Source organism: Cryptosporidium ubiquitum, assembly GCF_001865345.1.
Source record: "Cryptosporidium ubiquitum isolate 39726 chromosome Unknown contig_21, whole genome shotgun sequence".
NCBI classification, from domain to species: Eukaryota; Apicomplexa; class Conoidasida; order Eucoccidiorida; family Cryptosporidiidae; genus Cryptosporidium; species Cryptosporidium ubiquitum.
In genome coordinates, this window is record NW_021639833.1 from 150255 (window position 1) to 169678 (window position 19424).

A 19424-nucleotide genomic window follows, 5' to 3' on the forward strand; every position below is an offset into this window, starting at 1 on the left:
TTTATGCCCACACTTTTTTATTACCGCCTGTCCGATGCATGCTTGAAAAAAATAGTGGAAATTGGAAATATTTAGTATTTCAGAAAGAAAAAAAATTATATCCTCCGACTATCATCTTTGTTGTAAATTAAAAGCTGACCGGACAATTTGTATTTTTTCTTGAAGATTAAGAAGAAGAAAAAAGTACCAAAGTACATCTTTAAACTACAACTTTAATATTTGCAGAAAACATTCGAGAACTCTATACATCCATTCAGAGTTTTATCATAAATTTAACCATCACTGAGGCGACAAATTAATACTTTTGAGTCCAACACATAATAAATTGCACTAGGAAGATGGAGAATGGTTAGTTTATTTATATAGAAATGTATTAAATATTATAATTTTTAATTATTAAAAGATATTGATTCAAAAGGGATGCATTTGCCTCCAAATATTTCTCTTGTACCTCCAGAAATACCAACTAAACTAATGGCACAAGGGTTATATCATGTAAGTTTATTATTCTGATAAGATAAATGGAATTACTAAAGAGACTATGAAAAAGTTGAAATTTTTAATCGACTTTTTTATAGCCTAATATTATTCATTTTCCTTATTTATTAGATTTCATTCTCATTTTTTTTTTTGATATTAGGAGAGAGTTGTGGAAAAACCAAAAGTTATTAATGAAGAAGAAATTGTTGAGATAGAAACAATAGAGTACCGAGAAAAGTTGGTAGAAGTTCCGGAAATTATTTACAAGGAGAATATTATAAAGGTTCCAAAAATTGAAATACAAGAAAGAATTATTGAAGTTCCCAAAATTAATGAAGAAGAGAAAATTGTTTATGTTCCAGAAGTAAGATATGTAGAAAAATTTGTAGAAAAAAAAGAAAGAGTATTAAAGGAAAAAACTGTATTTGTTCCGAGGGTTGAGGTTCAAGAAAGGATTGTAGAAGTACCTAAAATAGTAATAGAAGAAAAGATTGTTGAGGTTCCACAAATCCAATATAAAGAGGTTATCGTTGAAAAGATTCTAGAAATACCACAAATTCAAGAAGAGATTATATGGAAAGATGTAGTTGTTCCAAATATTCAGCCAAGATATGTTGAAACTGAGAAAATCGTAGAAATTCCAGTCATACAAACAATAGAAAAGTTAGTCCATGCCTCAGTTCCACATTATAAAATGATTAAACAAGATATTAACGTCCCAATGATAGATATTAAAACAGTCCCAAGAGATTGTATATTAGAAAAATTTAAATATGTACCGGTTCCTGTCGATAGATATCAAGAAGTACAGGTACCAAAATATGTACTTAAGACTGTTGAAGTCCCTGTTCCTGTTCCTGTTGAAAAGATCGTTGAAGAAGAAGTACCAGTGCCTATATCAGTAGAAAAAGTTGTACATGTTCCAAAAATAATACAAAGACATGTTCCACGTACATTTAATGTACCAATACCAGTATATTCGGATGCATTAATAGAATCAAGAGTAGGCTTGATGCCATATAATACATTTCTATCTATTAATAATGAATCTACGGAAGAATCTTCTCAACAACTTCTATCTACAAACAATATTAATAACATTCAACAAAAACTACAAGTTCGAGGCGGTAGTGGAATTGGAATTGAAGTTAATTCCAATATCTCGGTATACAGATCTCCAGAAAGAAAGGCTGAAGATAAAAATTACTTAAATTAAATCATCCAAATCAACTGTCTTTTTAAACACTATTTTCTTAAGAATTTAAAATCAGGTTATTCTTAATTATATTAAATATTTCTGTCCAGAATCATTATTTTTCTACTTAAATTTATCAAACCCCTCCCCCCTCATCCATCTACGTTATTATATTTAATTTTTTCTCTAATAAATCATTACGTATTTTGCAACACCATGCATTCTTCCCCTTAATTAAAAAAACTTGACACATTGGCGCCCAAAGGGGATTATATTAAGAAAGAATAGATCGAAATAAAAAGACTGAAAATAGAAGATATTGAAATTCTATATATGGAACATAAATCAAAATAATGGATTGTATGTGTGTTAAGTGAACATTTTTGAATCGAATGTTTATCTATAGCTTAAGGTCAATAATTAGGCTTGAGATGAATAATTAGAAATAGCTTGATACTCATAATTAATAAAGCTATAATATATTATTTTCTTATTTCAAGTTAGAGCTTTTGAATGAGAATAATAATATTTCAATTTGGTATAATCCTGTGCAATCCTTTGAAATTATAACTTATAGTTAGTCATCATCTTAATCATTTCAACATTAATTGGCAGTAATATTCAAACAAAAAGTACAGAGTATTCGAAAATGGAGAGTCATGAGAATAAATTTAAAAGCAAAGCAAAAATTACTAACATACCCAGAAAGCCAAGTAAATTAGGCCTAGAAACCCAAACCTCTTTAAAGAATGCAGAATTGAGAAATACACTAGAGTATACAATATATAATCAGATTAAAACCTGGAAAGATAATAAAATATCTAATAAGGATTTGGAAGATCTAGATGGAAAGTATTTGGTATGTAATCTCGAGTTTGATGAGAAAAAAAATGTTAATATTGACAGTAAGCATCAGGATAAAAAGAAAGTAAAAGCAAGCATATTAAGTCCATTGATGTTTAGTTTTACTAAAAAAGATGCTACCAGTTTAGAATTGAAAGAATCTTTTGATGATTCAAATCATAAAACTGAAAATTATATTAATAAATCTTACCATAATCAATGTAATCTTGAGAACTCGAAAATAAAACTTTCAATAGAAAATTTACTTAAATTGAATGAAATACTAAGAATGAATTTAGAGGGTGAAACACCAACTGTTGTTTCATCTTCTGAAACTCAACTTGAATTAGATCAAAGTACTTGGGATGAATTATTTTGTGATGTTAATGACAATTCTTCAAAAATTGATTTTCTTGAAAAGTTAACAGATCAAATTACAACAAGCATTAAGAGCTTGATAATGGGAGAGGCATTATTGGGAGCTGATAATGCAAGGCAAATGCTTATATTTGAGTTGAAGTCACTTCAGAAATTGTTTGATGAAGATAAACAAGAAGAGATTTCCAAATCAATTGAATGTTTGTTAGCTCAGACTGGTTCTGATCATGATATTAAGATGCTAATTTTTAAGATTGATCAAATTAGATCTGCTTTGAAGCACTTTAACCTTTCAAATAGGTTTCAAGATTTCAATTTTGGATATAATAATTTACCTAATGATGAAACAGAAATTGGTGAAAGGATACTACATACAAATCAAACAAGTAACTTTTTTGCTAAACATAAATTGCTCAAGATTAATAAGTGGCACAGACAGTCAAATCCCTCATTAGAAAAACCTACAAGCAATAATGCAAATGGAGAAAGTAATTTAAACAATCATCACTTTTTTCTTCATCATGATGGTCATTCTCATCACCGTCATATTCTTTCTCATTATAAGTACCACCAACATCGAAATATTAGTAATAACAGCGAAAAAGCTTCAGAATTTGGTAAAAAAGAAGAAAACTTTGATCATTCTCCTAATGAACTCGATATCCAACCATTTTCTCCTAATAATATTGATGGTTGGAATATAGAATATTCAAAAGGTATTTCATTATCATATAAAATAGATTCATCTTTAAATGGACAGCTATCTATAAATGTGATCATAAAGAGTGATATTAAATGTAAATTAATTAATTTAATTACCATTTTAAACGAAGTTGAACTTTCAAATATGTGGGTGCCATATATGTCTTATTCAAAATGTTTCTACAACTTCAGCCGTGTAAGCAAGCTAGTACAACAGGTTTACGATTTACCTTGGCCAATAGGACAAAGAGAAAATATTATGTTTTGCTTCGGAGTAGACACTTTAAGAGAGCACAACTGTATCATGATTTCTTGTGGGGACCCTCAATCTTCGAAAAATAAATTTTTTGGAGTAAATATTCCTGATCCACCTCCAAAAGTACCTAGGGAAAAGTGTAGCTATCTCTTATTCATTCTAACTCCTTCAGACAATGACAAATTTCTCACTACTCTAGAGATGTTCTCCAGCTTTTGTGTGACAAAATATGTTCCAGTTAAACTAGCATCATTCTTAATTAAAAGAATGACCAAAAAAATGTATACAGACATTACAAATTTAGCCTCAAATCTTAATGGCTCCCCTTATGAAACTGCTTATAACAATAATTTGCAACTCTATTCATGGCTAGATATGAAATTAACACAACACTATGAATCTAAGCAAAGAAAAAGTGATTAATATTCCTTTTAGAAAATAGAAAAAAAAAGATGGGTAAATGTGCTATAAGCATTCTATTCCTTTTTGATTATTTGTATATGAAATCTTTTCCTTCGGTATATATTTTATTAAAAAGAAATAAACTATTTTCAAAACCTCCACGTGTCATGTTACCTATTCGTTTTGAGCTAATTTCAAATATAAATCAGTTCTTAATGAATTGATTACAGGTTGTAATTGAAATAACCAAAAAAAACTTTCTTTCTGTATTTATAATATGTTATATTCCCTTAATTTATTTTTTGCTATTTTTTTCTTGTTTAACATACCTATTACTTAATATTTTGTTTAAATTCAGACAAATTGGCGGGTAAATTGGCTTGATTCTTTTCAATAAAATAATTTAGGGAAAAATGATAATATGTTTAGGTCCACTTTGCATCCCAATATGGAATATTGTTCTGTTCCTATTTGCTCTAATCGGCCCATTAACAAGGTTTTTTAAGAAGATTTTCTTTAGAAAAGACTCAATTGGAGAAGACCATGGTGGATTAAGAATGATTAATCATGGAAAGATCCTAGAAGAGAACGATCTGATTAAAATTGGCCTGGAGCCTCATTTTGTAAAGGAAAGTTATGAGAAAATCTTGAAAATAGTGCAATCTCATACTTTTTTTGAGCTTGAAAGCATTAATGAATGGGAAATTTGTAAACTTTTGGGAAAGAATTTGGAGTTACCCATAGTGATAGATTACTACGCAGATTGGTGCAACCCATGTAAAAAAATCTCCCCCATTTTTAATAACTTATGTAAAGAATATGAAGGTATATTTATAAAGATTAACTACGAAAATCATAATAATTTTTGCAATGATATGGGTGTTCTCAGCCTTCCAACTTTCCACTACTGGGTATTGACTGATAATTCCTACACCTTAGTAGAAAAATTGGAAAGATCAGACCCTAAAGAATTAGAGAACCTACTAGTAAAAAGTAAATTTAAAAATATAAAATAATTGGCGCTTATTTTAAAAAAAGAAAAAAATAAGAATAGAAGTAATCTATCTAATAAATACCTAGAGTATATTCAAAAAGTGCTAATTCTGTTTTGGTTTTGTTTAAAATCTACATTAGTGTCATTTTTTCCTGAACTGCAGTATCTGGAACTAGTCCTTGATTGTTATCCTGCATTGTGCAATCATCATTATCCTTACTTTTTATTTCATTATTATTTGATGATTCAATTTCAGAGAATAGATATTCTTGTTGGTAATCAATAAGATATTGGGTACTTCTTTTAACATCAATAAAAAGTGAATAGGCCTTTTTGATCTCATCAATATCAATTTCTTCTTTTTTCTTCCTATTTGCAAGAACTTGAGAAACTGTTAGTAAATGTAGAGAGTATCTCAAGCTTGTATCCATTGCTATTCTAGTGAGAATTTGGTAAGCATTTTCAGTTAATTTAAGATCTTCCTCACTCGCTCTTTCTTGAATAATTTTCTTAACATCTTCTTCACTATAAGGAATTGTTGGAATAATTAGGCATCTATCTAAAAGATCAATAGGTATACCATGTGGTGACTTATAATCAGTCCCTCTAATTTTTGTAATACCCCTATTTGACGCCATAATTAAAATTGGGCTTGTTTCCTCCTCTAACGCTTTGTTAAGAAAACTAAAACATTCAACATCTAGCATATGTACTTCATCTATAAACAAAACTCCATGAATTATTTCTGCTCTACTTTCTTCCTTCCATTCAGCAACCTTCTCATCAATCTGAGCTCTAACTTCTGGTTTAATTTCGCCAGTATCACCAGCAAATAGTGCTAAAAATCCTTGGCTTCTACTATTAATTACATCAATGTCATGCAAAGTTACATTGTGTACTACTTCTCTCTTTTTCTGAAGTTCACCCTCAGGGCATGCAATAAATCTGGTTTGGTATCCAACTGCATCATAATCCTTAGACCTAGTGAAAGAACGGCCTAATTTAGTTATTTTTCCGCTTGATTTATTAATTGAAATTACATCTCCTGCCACAATATTTTCTGCTTGAAGTGATTCAATCATCTTACTACCAATATCATAAACTGTCTCCATATCGGTGCTTCTTAAAGCCATTCTACCAACTTTAACCCCAGTCGAATTTGAGCGATCTATTTCTAGCTCTGCTACTTCTCCCTCAATAACATCTATTTCTTCTTTTATTCTAACACCAATTGATCTTCTCAAAGCTTGCCTTAGAGCTTCTGTCTTATTCATCTCAAGTGAAAAAACCTCAGAAGCTGAAATATGTGTAAATGGTGTATCATTTCCTATTGCTTTTGCAATTGCCATAGCAATTGCTGTTTTTCCTGTTCCTGGCTGGCCAGATAATAAAATTGCCCTTCCTGCAATTTTACCTTGTTTAATCATTCTTACAATTATCCCTGCGGCTCTTCTAGCTAGCTTCTGGCCCACCATCCCATCCGATGAATACCTTGCGTCCAATGCATCATTTAAACCTAGGCCTCTTATATGTGAATGTGCTCCAATTCTCTCTAGTCTTTGAAACTCTTTAATTTCAGCTATTTTTGGATCAATCATCTTCTTCTTGCTAAAACCCAAATTAAATAGACTAATTTTTCCTTTTTCAACTTCAATTTTTCCTCTCAAATATTCATGTTGAATGAAAGTACCTATACTATTAATTGTTTAATATATAAATTGACTGTGGCGCCTATTAAATTTGTCAAACCGAAATTCCCGCCAAAACATATTCTTTTTTTTCAAAAGAATAAAAATAACAGTCATTAAAATTACGAGATACAAAATGTGATAGTTAGAACAGTCAGAAACTGTGTGTTCATCTATAATTGAGATTTGAGTAAAGTTTTATTTTAATAAATAGTAATAGCAATCTGCATTAATAAGATTTAAGGAAAACATTAAAAACAAAAGTCGGTTGAGATCTCGATTTTGTCTATTAAATATATATAGTTTTACTTGACTATTTCGCAGTATTACTAATTAAGGGTCTAGTTTGAGATATTCATCATCAAAATGATTAATACGTACAAAGCCATCCTCTCCACCAGTAGTAAAACCCATACCATCTGGGGCATAAACTAAAGCATTCATAGTACCAAAGTGACCTTTAATAGCACCAAGTTCGGTCCCATAAATCATATGCATAATTAGAGTTTGGAATTTACCTTCTTGAGTACCGGTTGTTGTGACATCTTGTGCGAGTTGACCACCTCCAAGTAAAATATGTCTTCTTGGATCCTTCTCCTTGTTAAAGTTTGGAGATATAGAACAACCGTTCAAAAGACGGTTAGTTGTATACTTTCTAATTTCTTTTAAGTTTACCATATCCCACAGTTTTGCCGTCATGTCATGACTGCAAGTTAACATCAAGGTCCTATCCTCTGAGAATGAACAGCATGTAAGCAATTTAGAGTGGGCCCTTAAAACTTCATATGGTTCCGAACTTTGCCTGATATCCCAGATGTAGATACCGCCATCCTCATGGCCAGAAATAATATTTTGATCAAACATACCCCAATGAGCACGTGTGATTCTGCTATTAATTCCTGTAATTCTAATGCCTTCCATATTTGGATCACCAACTTTTTTTATAAGTAATTGTCGAGGCTCCGGATAGAATTGGTCTACAGCCACAACAAACTTGTCTTGATTATCGTATTTTCTATTGAACTCTACAAAACGGCAAGTACCACTCATGGGATACGAGGAAATTATCTCTGCTCTCTCAATATCAAAGCTCACGCACTTCTGGTCTGCGGAAGACATTATCAAAGTTTTCCCATCTAATGAAGGGTCACAATTCCAAACTGCTGCTCTTCCTGCTTCATATTTAGCAGCAACCTTTCCATCGGAAGTAAATGAACATGCAACTGACCCATCCTATAATTAATATTATTAGTATTAGTCAAATTCGCACTAAATAACTTCCCTACTTATTTCTAAATAGAGAAATCGACAGAAAATAAGCAACTTACCTTGCCACATGAAAATACCAAATCTCCATCAAAATTATAAGTTACAAATGTAATAGGACGCTCATGAGCTTGTAATACTATTGGTCTCATTTTATTTATCCTTTTTAATTTAAATATTTATATAAATTCGCATATAACTTTTAAATAATATATATTTTTGTATTTATTCTAAAAATCCCTGTCAACTTAGTAGTCTTCAATTTCAGGAGAACTCCACAAATAGGCTAAAAATAATTTCCGAATCCTTCCCGTATCAAATCTTAAGGTTGCAATTGCTGAACTACCACCTTTTTTGCTTGAATATTTCTTTTTTCCCAGTCAAGAGGAAAAAATATATAAATAAATATTCCCCTGAATTTTTCCTTGGCATCTTTTACATTTAATGAGACGGAAGCCGAGTGCCGCGCGCGGCATAATTTTAACTTTTTTATTTGTGAACTGCCAAACAATACAAACCAAATGTGGAATGCATGTAAAAACGTGGTAATAATATAATAGCAGTCAAAAAGAAATTTGTTGCATTCAAACCAAATAATTAAATAAATAAGATGTGTTCCTTGTCAAATATGAAAACTCTAGCTATTCAAATCAAAAATTATGTTTTAAATTTATTTAAAAATGCAGAAATTCGCTACAATTAATTCCAGCTATTGGAAAAAAACTAATTCATTATAAAGTATAGGATAGTTTAAGTGGAGTGAACTTTCTAGGTATAAATTTAGTTATTTTCCAGTGCTGATTTGGGTTGTTGGGCTCACAATCTAATAGCTTTACTGTATATTTTGATGCAAATTCTTCACTTCTTACCAATGAAAGGCACATATATTTACCAGGCTCAGCCTCGGTCTTAATTATCATGTCATTCTCTAGCTTCCAAATATTTGTCATTTCAAGATTAGAGCATGAATTGTATAATAATCCTTTTCCGATACAATAGCTCTCTTTAGAAGCTAAACGAATTTGGTTTGTGTTATTAGACATTATAAATGCCTGAGTACCTTTTTTCCCATGGCAATAGAAAATACCAACCTGGTCACCTTCAGAACTCCCATTCATAGAATCTAAGCAAACATTTTCCACTTTCTTACTCCTAATTTCACCTACGAAAAGAAGTTGATTCACTTGAGTAATATAAGTATCTGGAGCTATATTGTCCAAAAACCACCTAAATGATTTGCATTTGAGCTTTTTCTTAAGATGTAACATGTCATCAAACGAGCCAAGATCAATATTAGGATTAGGTGCCATTGTCTCAGTTATTTGGTAAAATTCGTCCATCCATATTCGAGCTGTACGAAGTCTGTTAATCCATAAACTATTGGGGGGTGAAACATAGCCAGCACCTTTCTTTCGGAAAATATGGAACACTCTGGAACAAGGAGTGCACTCAATCTGTCCTCCGCACATCCAAATTCTGAGACTCATTTCAACATTTTCTGCACCCCAATACTTGAATTTCTCATCATAGCCACCTAACTCCCAAAAATAGTCTCTTCTAATGGCAAAAAGACCACCAGCCATCATTGGAGACTTTATCGGAGTAGTATCATTGATAGGCCCTGTCAATGAAGCCTGCTCTACAATTGAATATTTGAATCCAAGCCTACATCCAATTCCAGTAGTATTGGTATAAGAAAAATTCTCTGGATCTATTGAGTCGATTTGTGGCATTACTACAGATTTTGGTGACTCCTTAAGCCTTAGAAGCTGTGGTTCAAGCCACTGTCTTGAAGTTTCAATGTGACTATCCAGTATTACAACTACAGGAGCAACTGCAACTCTAATACCATTTAATCTTGCATTTACAATACCTGTTCGTTCTGTAAGGTGAATAACACTGACTTTAGGGAGAAGTCTGATATAATCGTCTAAGAAACCTCCTGGAACAAGGTCTATCATATCGGATCCATCATTAACAAGAATAATCTCACGTAGTAGAGGCGGAGGTGTATTGTTTAAAACTGAGTGAACAGATCTTAATAAAGTTGAAAGTGGTTCATTATAAAATGTAATGATGATAGATACATCATCAAGATCCTTTATTGGATAAACTATATTTCTGCATATGGGGTCCCTAACTTCTTCTGGAAATCTATCTAAAGAAAGGAAATCAGATAATTGTCTATAAAAACCACCCCCTTTCCCTAATAAAGTTGCTTCATTTTCACTATTAATTTGTGGAGGCATTTCAATGAAAGCAAAAGGAGTAGTTCCGTTAGGAAATATACCAAGAATACCATGTTGTCTTAACTTGTTGTAACCTGGAAATACTGCAAATGAATTTAAATATTGTTGCGAGGTATTAGAAAACAGCAATGAATACTCTTTGTGTTCAACATAAGGAAGAATTTTCGAGCCAAGACCATATTTTTTAACAAGAGAAAGGCCTAAATCAGAGTTGTAATTGATCCCAGTATCCTTTGGAGATGCAAAAGCTAAATTATCAAAGTATTTAGTTATTATAACACTTTCTGTTAAGTTCTTAACATTTCCATATTCTGTCAAATTATATTTATTTGGCATAGTTCTTAACTTAATAATATAACTCTGGTGCCTTGAATCTGACTCATCAACAAGCTTCATAAAATCAACATTATTACCTTCTCCAGCATTATTAATACAGTTACCCTTAATTAAACACCTAAAAACCTTTAATCCTTTCCCACCCATACCTCTTAAGCTCAGACGATCTGAAGAAGACATATAACTACCAACATTTGATATAATTATTTGGTGCACTATTGTAAAAGATAATGCCCAAAGTAATATTATTACCAATATAAGATACACGAGACTATTCCTACATACAAATGCTCTTCCTAGCTGGTTTTGTAACCTCCTAAAGAGTCTGCGTAATCCATTTAGTTGATTCATTCTCAAAAATACACAATTTCCTTGCTTAAAAATTTATTATTTGTCCTTTCTTATATTTTAAACTTAGATGTTTTAATACGAATTAATCATTCGCAAGCAATAACTTCCTAAAATTTATCTTTTCTCCGTCAGACAAAAAACGTTATCCAATCACCAATTTCAAGTCGCACATACAATCTTGTACCACTTTTGTATGCCCACTCATCCATTCACAATTATTTTCAAGAAGCTCTTGTTTCACTTATTCCTGGTATTATTATATTTGTATTATTTAAACCACGCAAGGTTCCCGCCCAATGCCTGTATGTGTTTTTATATCTCGTGTGGCAAGAAAAAAAAATAAGAAAGCAAATAATATTTGTATCAATGTGTGGAAGAGTGGGATTTACCTAAAATTCTATTTGAAAAAGTTTTTTGGCATAGATACTGCCACTCTCTGGTATTACAATTGTAAAAAAAAAAAAAAAGGAAAATTTTTTTAAAACATCTGTTCGAGTCTGTAAATGTCATTTTACATAACTCAATTGAAAGCTCTTAAACCAAATAGACCTTCTAGACCGCTTATCTTGTTTTAACAAACTAAATAGTCCAGTTTTAAAGCCGGAGAATTAAGAAACACTTCGATTAGAATCTTAAAATTTTAATCTAATGTTTTTGCAAATATTAATGAAAACAACTAGAGAAATAATTGTGTGAAATCAATAGTTTATTATCTCTCTTAATATATCTTTCCATTCCTTTCTTGCAAAAATCTAAGTAATAAAAGACTAAGAGAATTATAAATATTATCTAAATATTTATTAGTAACAATAAGAAAGCAATACATACTGAACTGCAATTACTGAAAGATACAAAAGATAACCAAAAGAATACGAACTTTGAAAAAAAAGTAATACGTTCAATAGTATCTTGTAAAATCTGATTAATATCATGTCTTGCTTATTCTTTCAACATGCATAGATGTTTCCCAAAATAAAAATTTGGTTGAATTGCCCATTATCATACTTTTTATTAAGCAAACTATGTGTCAAATTAGGGATCCCTATTTCAAACCATGTATCACCAATCACTTACAAGCAATTATAGTGCGATACCAAACTGCAAAATACTTGCTTTGCATATTCTGCCTTGCAAGTATTAAGTTAATGCAATAATCATAATTTCAATATAAAAATGGAGCTGTTGGTCTCATCATTATTCCACTCTTACAAATGTTATTGAAATATGCAAAAAATTGAACATTCATTTTAAATGATGAAAACCTTAGAAAATTACGTAAGCAAACTGCTTATGACGTATCAAAATTCTGAAACACATCATTACACATTCTACTTTTTCCAATAAATTGCATTCTCTTTTCCTCTTCATCTTTCAGTAATCCTATTGTCAATACATACCTCGTAGCCTTCCATGTGTTGGGACGGTACCGGGAACCGAGTACGGAAGAGCTCCTGACGGTGCATACCTACCTTGAGTATATGGTCCAGGACGTGCCATGTTTGGAGCATACATATGAGGGGGTATCCCGGGTCTAGGTGGATGAGTTCCAGGTCCAGTAGCTGATGGGGTGTTTGTTGTGGATGTTGCAGGATGATGATACGAGTGTACATTCGAATCAGATACCCCTTGTTGTTCAGAAAGGTATTCATCCTGATTATCGTAATTTGGAGCGGAATTGGGATTATTATTATTACTTGCACTATTTGCGTTCAAATTCGAAGTATTAGAAGTAGCAGTTGACCCACTAGGCTGAACTTGAAGATTACCGGCTTGCTCTGGCGAAACATCTCCATAGTGTGAACCTAAAGTTGGAATTACTGGTGGCATAGATACTGCTACACCTGCGGACGACTGAGGTCCAGGTGCAGTTGCATGATGCATAGGAGCCATTTGAGCATAGCCTCCAGTGGCGTAAATATTCGATGTGTATCCTGAAGCATATCCTGTATACATATACCTAGGGTCATGCCTACCGTATCTTCCATAAATTTGCTGGCTCGGAACACCCCCAGCATGTACAGGCAAATACGGATTCCTGTAATAGTCGGCATAATTTGAACCGGCTGTGGTTGATGCTGCAGCAAGTGCAGGGTTTGCTCTAATTCTAGGATTTCCTAATGAAGGTCCATGGCCTGCTGAATTAGATTGATTTGAGTTTCCTGCCATAATTTCTCTAGGAAGAGCTTTTTTGCATTCTACCCACTTATTATCAATTTGATGATCATAATAATGTCTCATAACCTCCTCAACTGCATCAGGAGATTCATATTCAACAAATCCAAAACCCCTATGCCTATTAGTATCTCTATCTACCATAACACTAAGGTTCTTAATAGTACCGTACTTTCCAAAATGCTCTCTAAGTTTCTCATCAGTACAACTTTGAGGAAGTCCTCCAACAAATATTTTGGTTGCACTAAAACCACCTGATGAACTTGCTGAACCTCCAATGTGAGCTCTTCCTGTTACATTAGAATTGCTACTAGTATTGTTATTACCACTATTACCACTGATATTTGTATTATTTGTGTTTGTAATACCCGAATTATTACTAGGCTGATTGTTATCTACAGATTCATCTGCCTCGTTTGCTTGAATTACACCCCTTGGAACTGCTCTCTTACAGTCTATCTCTTTTCCATCAACAATTTGAGGAGAAGATAAGACTGCATCAACAGATTCCTCCGAGGCAAAAGTGATAAAACCAAATCCGCGTGATCTACCAGTAGTCTTCTCTGTCAGTACAACTGAGTCCACTATCTCACCATAAGGTGAGAAGTGAGTTCTCAATGAAGCATTTGTTGTGACATCACTTAATCCTCCACAAAATATCTTAGCAGGTACCGTAGGACCTCCACTGCTACCACCCTCTGTTTGAAGTGTCGTCATTGTTAGTAATTAGTTAATATATATTTTATAAATATAAAAATATATACATATATATATATTTAATTAAATATACACATATATTTATTATACTTAAATATGATTTTTTTTTTTTAAGTTATTCAATCAATATCTGTGATTTTTACGACAACGATGCTACTCACTTATACTCTCATTCTAAGTTCTCGTTCAGATAATTAACCCTTCTTTAGAGCTTATGCTAAGTCTCTTCTAACTTATGGGATATCTACTTATACACACACGAAACTACCAAAATCCTTGGAATCTAAAAAATCACAATACTTTACTTGAACCAAGTTTCATATATGTTAATTCCCCTTGTATTTATACTCGTACAAATACAAAAATAAATCTCAATATTTATATATAGCTAGTATATATACTTATTTAGCCTTACTCGTACTGACTAAAATAAATATTTTTTGTACAAAAAGAAGAAACTAAACTCCCTCCTGCACTTTATTTGCTTCCAACACTTCTGTCGTGAAGATAATAATTAAATTGTTCACAACTAATTACATTAATCCTAATTCTACTCTTTCTCGAGAGACCTCTCGTTATTGCGCCAAAGACGACAGTGGATGCGTCGGGTGCGCCGCCATCTCGTCTTTTATTTTTGTATGTTAATTAAATACAGATATATTATATATTTTTTAAAAAATAAAATTATTTTCTATATAATTTTTTGTTAAAAACAACTTCTTTTCTCCGCATTTTCCTCCCTCCGATTTCCCTCAAATTTTGTGCTTACTTGTATTTCAACATTTATATTTGCTTATTAATTGCCGATGGTGTCAGCTAGCGCCTAATTCTTTTTATAAACTTCTTATTGTAATAATTTTTTCATGTGGACAGTTGCCTCGAATCCTCCGTTTAATCAAAAAAAAACATGAGAATTTTTTGTTAGATACATGCATTTTTTTATTTCCTCGAAATGTCTAGGCACTGCATTTAGTTCTTTCTTACTTTCATAAATCATAGAATAAACTTTATCAGAGTAATAAAGTATCTGAACAAAATTTGAAAATAAAAAAAATATATTTTTGTGTTTAAATTTCCAAAGAATGTATAACTTTATTTCGTTTTTAGTAGAATTCACAAAGGAATGGTTCAGAAGAAAAAGATAATCTAACTTAAACCTTTGAAAACTGTTGAACCCAACCTCCATACAAAAATAAAGATTAATAAAAGTTATACTTTTCTAGATAGAAGGCAAGAGAATCCAACAAAGTGGAATCTGGGCTAACGACGAAATAAAAATCACAATCGTGAGACCCGATTGTTGAATCATGCTGAATTGATTGCTAAAACTTTGTGTAGAAATTACTTTGAGCATCATATAAACTAATAAAGAAGATGAAATAGAAAAGTATATAAAAAGTCCCCAAAAGACATGTGTTTTTATTCCACCAGTGGACAAAAGTACGAAATCGCATAGAACAATCGAAGTGTACTTGTATCCCAAAGTGCTAATTAGGTCCAAAGTTGATAAAACTCTTGCGGAAAATATATAGGCAACTAATTGAAAAAGAATTATTTCCGTTATTAGTAATACAATTGAAAACGTTGCAGTCGAGCCAAGAATCTGAGGATTGAATTGAGAAAACACACCATTAATTACGCCATCTGCCAAAACATATGTTATAAATCCCATGAGTGGAATGTAAAGATCAGAGAAGAGTGTTGGAAGACATGCTCCTCCATCATTTGCATTAGAAGAAATCGAAGTGTGGTTTTCATAAGAAAATGGTTTCTTGCTTTGAGTGAAAAATGTGATGAAAGGACAAATGATCAGAAATATCTTCTTTAATACATATTCATGGCTAACTGCAAAATGGGATCTTAGTGAAGCAATTGTCTGTGGAAACCAAAGCTGGAGTTGACTGATCTTCTCAGAATTCAATCCTGTCGTCTCTTTAACAGTATTTGACACAATGCCCATCACAAGCTGGGATGTATTATTCCCAAAATTTAGCATATTGTTTCCTGGCGCAGAGCTCACGTTATTCATTCCTCCCATTCCACCCTGTATTCCAGTACCATTCATCATGTGTGGAGTACTGTAACTCTGAAAATTATCATTGCCATAGGTAGAGAATTGGTGATTGGCATTATTTAATATATTAAAAGAATTTGTATTATCATTTTTATTCAACGAAAAAGTCCCACCAACATTGAAATTATCACTAGAATTGTTACCCCAGTTATAAAAATCCATTTGTTGGCCACCAAACCGTCCATTTTGGTTATAACTTGTAGAAGGGTTATTGCTATAACTGTTCTCAGGAGAACCTGAAATATCAGCACGTGTTCCAAAAGGATTGTTTAGTGGTTTGTCATTTCCATAACCATGCATATGTTCTGATATATTATTGACTTTTCTAATTCCGTTCATGTGGGCTAATAATATGCTCAAAACTGTTTATTTACATAAAATCAAAATTTCTAAAATATATATACGTTTGTTTAATAAAAAAAAAACTTTTTATTAGCTTTATTTCACGTACTTATTATCAGTAATATTGAAATTTAACGCCATACTGGAACATCAAGTATTAATATATTCAAAATATGAAATTTAATATTTACCAAATATTTTTAAACTTAAGAATTTTCTCAGCCTTAAAATACCCAATATATCAATCTTTGCAAACTCAAACTAATTCGCAAATTACCTAGTTTTTATAATTTGTGAATACAAAGAAAGCCGTTTTCTAGATAATTTTAATAGCCTGATTAATTTTAATATCTCAATTTACTTTCAAAAAAATAATTAATAATAAATATTAAGCTTTACACTTTCTTGAGCTTTGAATAACTTGGTAAATTAAATGATCTTGTTTAAACGCATAATAACTTTGGAAGTTTTTGGCAAATTTGAATGTTTATTATCGCAAAGTCACAAATATAATTCAATTTTTTCTCTTTAAGTCTGCCTACCAAATACGTAATCTTAGTTTTTTTATACTATTCACATTTATTACCACCCACCACATAGAAACTAATTGGAATTTGGGCGGGCACTTAAAAGAGCCATATTATAATAAAATATTTTAGTTTGAAAAGAACTGAGAGGAAGAGGAGGAAGGAGGAAAATTAAATTACAAACTTTTGAATGAGAATTACTTGGCAAAAAACTGTGAATCAGTTTTTTGCAAAGTTTGGGATTTGAACCCGTGATACTTTTAATATTTCTGTTAAATTTTTAGAGCATCTTAAAAACTTCTTGTTAATCAGTATATATTTAAATAAATAAGTATATGGTATCCCAAATATAAATAACTTTGGATACGATAGAAATTCAGCTTTTTGAATAAAACGCAAATAAAACTTCAACCTATTGTGCTATACACAATAAACTGTCAATTTTGAAAACTGTCTCTATAGAATGGCTTGGAATACTGATATATTAGAAATTAAGTTGAAGGAGGCTGAAAGAGTATCTTGGGGATTATTTAAAACAGGTGTATGTAAATGTTGTAATCCTAAGAAGCTTATTAGAACCAAGATTCTGACTGGTGGTCTATCCAATATTTTGGTTCTAGTCTCAATCTCAACGGATTTGTTTTGCGAAGATATGAAAAAGATCAATAAGAATATTCTGATTCAAAATCTAAAAGTTAGATTTTATTCTGAAGAAAGAAAGATTTTTGTAAATGAGAAACGTGAACAATTAATTCAAAATTTACTTTCTGAAACAGGAATTATTAAACCAATATTACATTATTTTCAAGGAGGACAGATAGAAGAGTTTGTACAAGGAAGAACTTTACAAGTAGAGGATCTTAGAAACAAATCAACTTATATTCAGATTGCAAGGAAAATTGCAAAATTACATTCAATTAAAATTTCTGAAGATATTTTGAAAAATATTTTTTTGGAATATAACCCTATTAATAATCAGAACTTGAAAGACTTATACTCTGTTTCTAATAATCAACCTATGTCTATTTTATGGCCTACTTTGGACAAATGGACATCTTTTTCAGAAAAAACTTTAAAACAAAATCCTAATGAGCATCTCATTGATATTAATTTTGAAAAATTAAAACTACTCATCTGTAAGCTAAAAAGAAGTTTATACTCGGATGTTTTCTCTAAGTTAACATGCTCAATAGTAATTTCTCATTCCGACTTGCTTCCGGGAAATATTATTGAAACCTTAAATAAAAATTACATTTTCATTGATTATGAGTTCTCCGGTACAATGGAATGTGTTTTTGATTTAGGTAATCACTTATGTGAATGGGCAGGATTTACGTGTAATTGGGAATATCTGCCAGATGATCAAACAATTTCTGAATTTATTAATTACTATATTTCGGGCCTATCAACTAATCAATGCAAAAGAAATGAATTTGAATGCGAAAAAAGTGATACAATTAATAATAATAAAAACAATTTCAACAGATTAGATGAATTGGAGAATAATTGTAAATGTTTGAATCATAATGTGAAACAAATTTCTGAATTCGAACATTCTGACCCTCTAGCAATCAATAAAGCTTATCTAAAAGCTGTAAAAACCTCTATGGTTATTTCGAACATTTTTTGGGGATTGTGGGCAATTTGTAAATCAGATTTTGGATTAAATCATTCTTCTAGCTCGAATTTTGACTATAAATCTTATGGATATAGAAAGCTTGAGTCAATTAATACACAACCATATTTCCGAAGTATTCTAAAAGGGATTGATCCAGATATTGAATTCCCCGTATTTTAATATCAGGTCATTTTTAATATACATAAAATATTGTCTTTGTTTCCCATAATTCGCTATTTTTCAGTAATATTAAATAAATCATTCCCAGAATAAATTAATACATTGGGTCAATCAAATTTTATTATCTCTTATTATATTATTACTAGTTGTAAAGCTATATTTTAATTAACAAATTAGTCATCAATTTTTAATCATTCCAAGTTTTTCTGCTAATTATCCACCGGTTACCACAAAACTACCTCTTAAATTCTAAGTATAATCAGTGCTTATTATTCTTAATTAAGTTAATTCTATCAGAATTGTATTTCAAGATGAATAGTTTGCCTATCCTACATTGTTAATTCGCCAGTTTATGTTTAAATTATAATATATAGGGTGTAATATCAAAATTATTCATTTACTTGTCTAAAAATTGAAGTTCTACTCTACCTAGACTTCCATTTGTGGTTTTTTAGTGCATAGCTTCCACCTGTTAATTTCAATTAATTCACTATATTTTCTTCTATATTTGCATGTATTTCTATTTTACTCACTTGTCTCAAAGAAGGTCTAATCAAACTATTGGCTAAAAAATTAAGCGGCGGTAAACGCATGGCGCCACCGACTGGTAATGAATGACCATTTTAAGAAGATAGTCAAAATTGGAATTTTATA

General features: G+C 31.3%; 9 protein-coding genes across 9 annotated transcripts; 4 read left to right on the forward strand and 5 right to left on the reverse strand.

The window, feature by feature from the left end:
• Nucleotides 1-420: 420 nt before the first annotated feature.
• Nucleotides 421-1696, forward strand: cubi_01755 (articulin family protein; the record flags this gene model as incomplete). Its single annotated transcript, XM_029018767.1, has 2 exons — nucleotides 421-495; nucleotides 641-1696. 2 exons carry the CDS (start codon nucleotides 421-423, stop codon nucleotides 1694-1696), a joined length of 1131 nt encoding a protein of 376 aa, XP_028873151.1.
• A 628-nt stretch (nucleotides 1697-2324) lies between these two features.
• On the forward strand, nucleotides 2325-4277 carry cubi_01756 (uncharacterized protein; the record flags this gene model as incomplete). The annotated part of the gene is made up of 1 exon (XM_029018768.1): nucleotides 2325-4277. The coding sequence occupies one exon, from the start codon at nucleotides 2325-2327 to the stop codon at nucleotides 4275-4277; it is 1953 nt and encodes a 650-aa protein (XP_028873152.1).
• Nucleotides 4278-4669: 392 nt separating this feature from the next.
• cubi_01757 (thioredoxin domain-containing protein) lies at nucleotides 4670-5272 on the forward strand (the record flags this gene model as incomplete). Its single annotated transcript, XM_029018769.1, has 1 exon — nucleotides 4670-5272. One exon carries the CDS (start codon nucleotides 4670-4672, stop codon nucleotides 5270-5272), a length of 603 nt encoding a protein of 200 aa, XP_028873153.1.
• Nucleotides 5273-5381: 109 nt separating this feature from the next.
• On the reverse strand, nucleotides 5382-6848 carry cubi_01758 (uncharacterized protein; the record flags this gene model as incomplete). Its single annotated transcript, XM_029018770.1, has 1 exon — nucleotides 5382-6848. The coding sequence occupies one exon, from the start codon at nucleotides 6846-6848 to the stop codon at nucleotides 5382-5384; it is 1467 nt and encodes a 488-aa protein (XP_028873154.1).
• Nucleotides 6849-7271: 423 nt separating this feature from the next.
• cubi_01759 (uncharacterized protein) lies at nucleotides 7272-8356 on the reverse strand (the record flags this gene model as incomplete). Its single annotated transcript, XM_029018771.1, has 2 exons — nucleotides 7272-8171; nucleotides 8267-8356. 2 exons carry the CDS (start codon nucleotides 8354-8356, stop codon nucleotides 7272-7274), a joined length of 990 nt encoding a protein of 329 aa, XP_028873155.1.
• A 579-nt stretch (nucleotides 8357-8935) lies between these two features.
• On the reverse strand, nucleotides 8936-11140 carry cubi_01760 (UDP-N-acetyl-D-galactosamine:polypeptide N-acetylgalactosaminyltransferase; the record flags this gene model as incomplete). Its single annotated transcript, XM_029018772.1, has 1 exon — nucleotides 8936-11140. The coding sequence occupies one exon, from the start codon at nucleotides 11138-11140 to the stop codon at nucleotides 8936-8938; it is 2205 nt and encodes a 734-aa protein (XP_028873156.1).
• A 1386-nt stretch (nucleotides 11141-12526) lies between these two features.
• cubi_01761 (RRM domain-containing splicing related protein) lies at nucleotides 12527-14029 on the reverse strand (the record flags this gene model as incomplete). Its single annotated transcript, XM_029018773.1, has 1 exon — nucleotides 12527-14029. The coding sequence occupies one exon, from the start codon at nucleotides 14027-14029 to the stop codon at nucleotides 12527-12529; it is 1503 nt and encodes a 500-aa protein (XP_028873157.1).
• Nucleotides 14030-15248: 1219 nt separating this feature from the next.
• Nucleotides 15249-16442, reverse strand: cubi_01762 (uncharacterized protein; the record flags this gene model as incomplete). The annotated part of the gene is made up of 1 exon (XM_029018774.1): nucleotides 15249-16442. The coding sequence occupies one exon, from the start codon at nucleotides 16440-16442 to the stop codon at nucleotides 15249-15251; it is 1194 nt and encodes a 397-aa protein (XP_028873158.1).
• A 993-nt stretch (nucleotides 16443-17435) lies between these two features.
• cubi_01763 (choline ethanolamine kinase) lies at nucleotides 17436-18770 on the forward strand (the record flags this gene model as incomplete). Its single annotated transcript, XM_029018775.1, has 1 exon — nucleotides 17436-18770. The coding sequence occupies one exon, from the start codon at nucleotides 17436-17438 to the stop codon at nucleotides 18768-18770; it is 1335 nt and encodes a 444-aa protein (XP_028873159.1).
• Nucleotides 18771-19424: the final 654 nt, after the last annotated feature.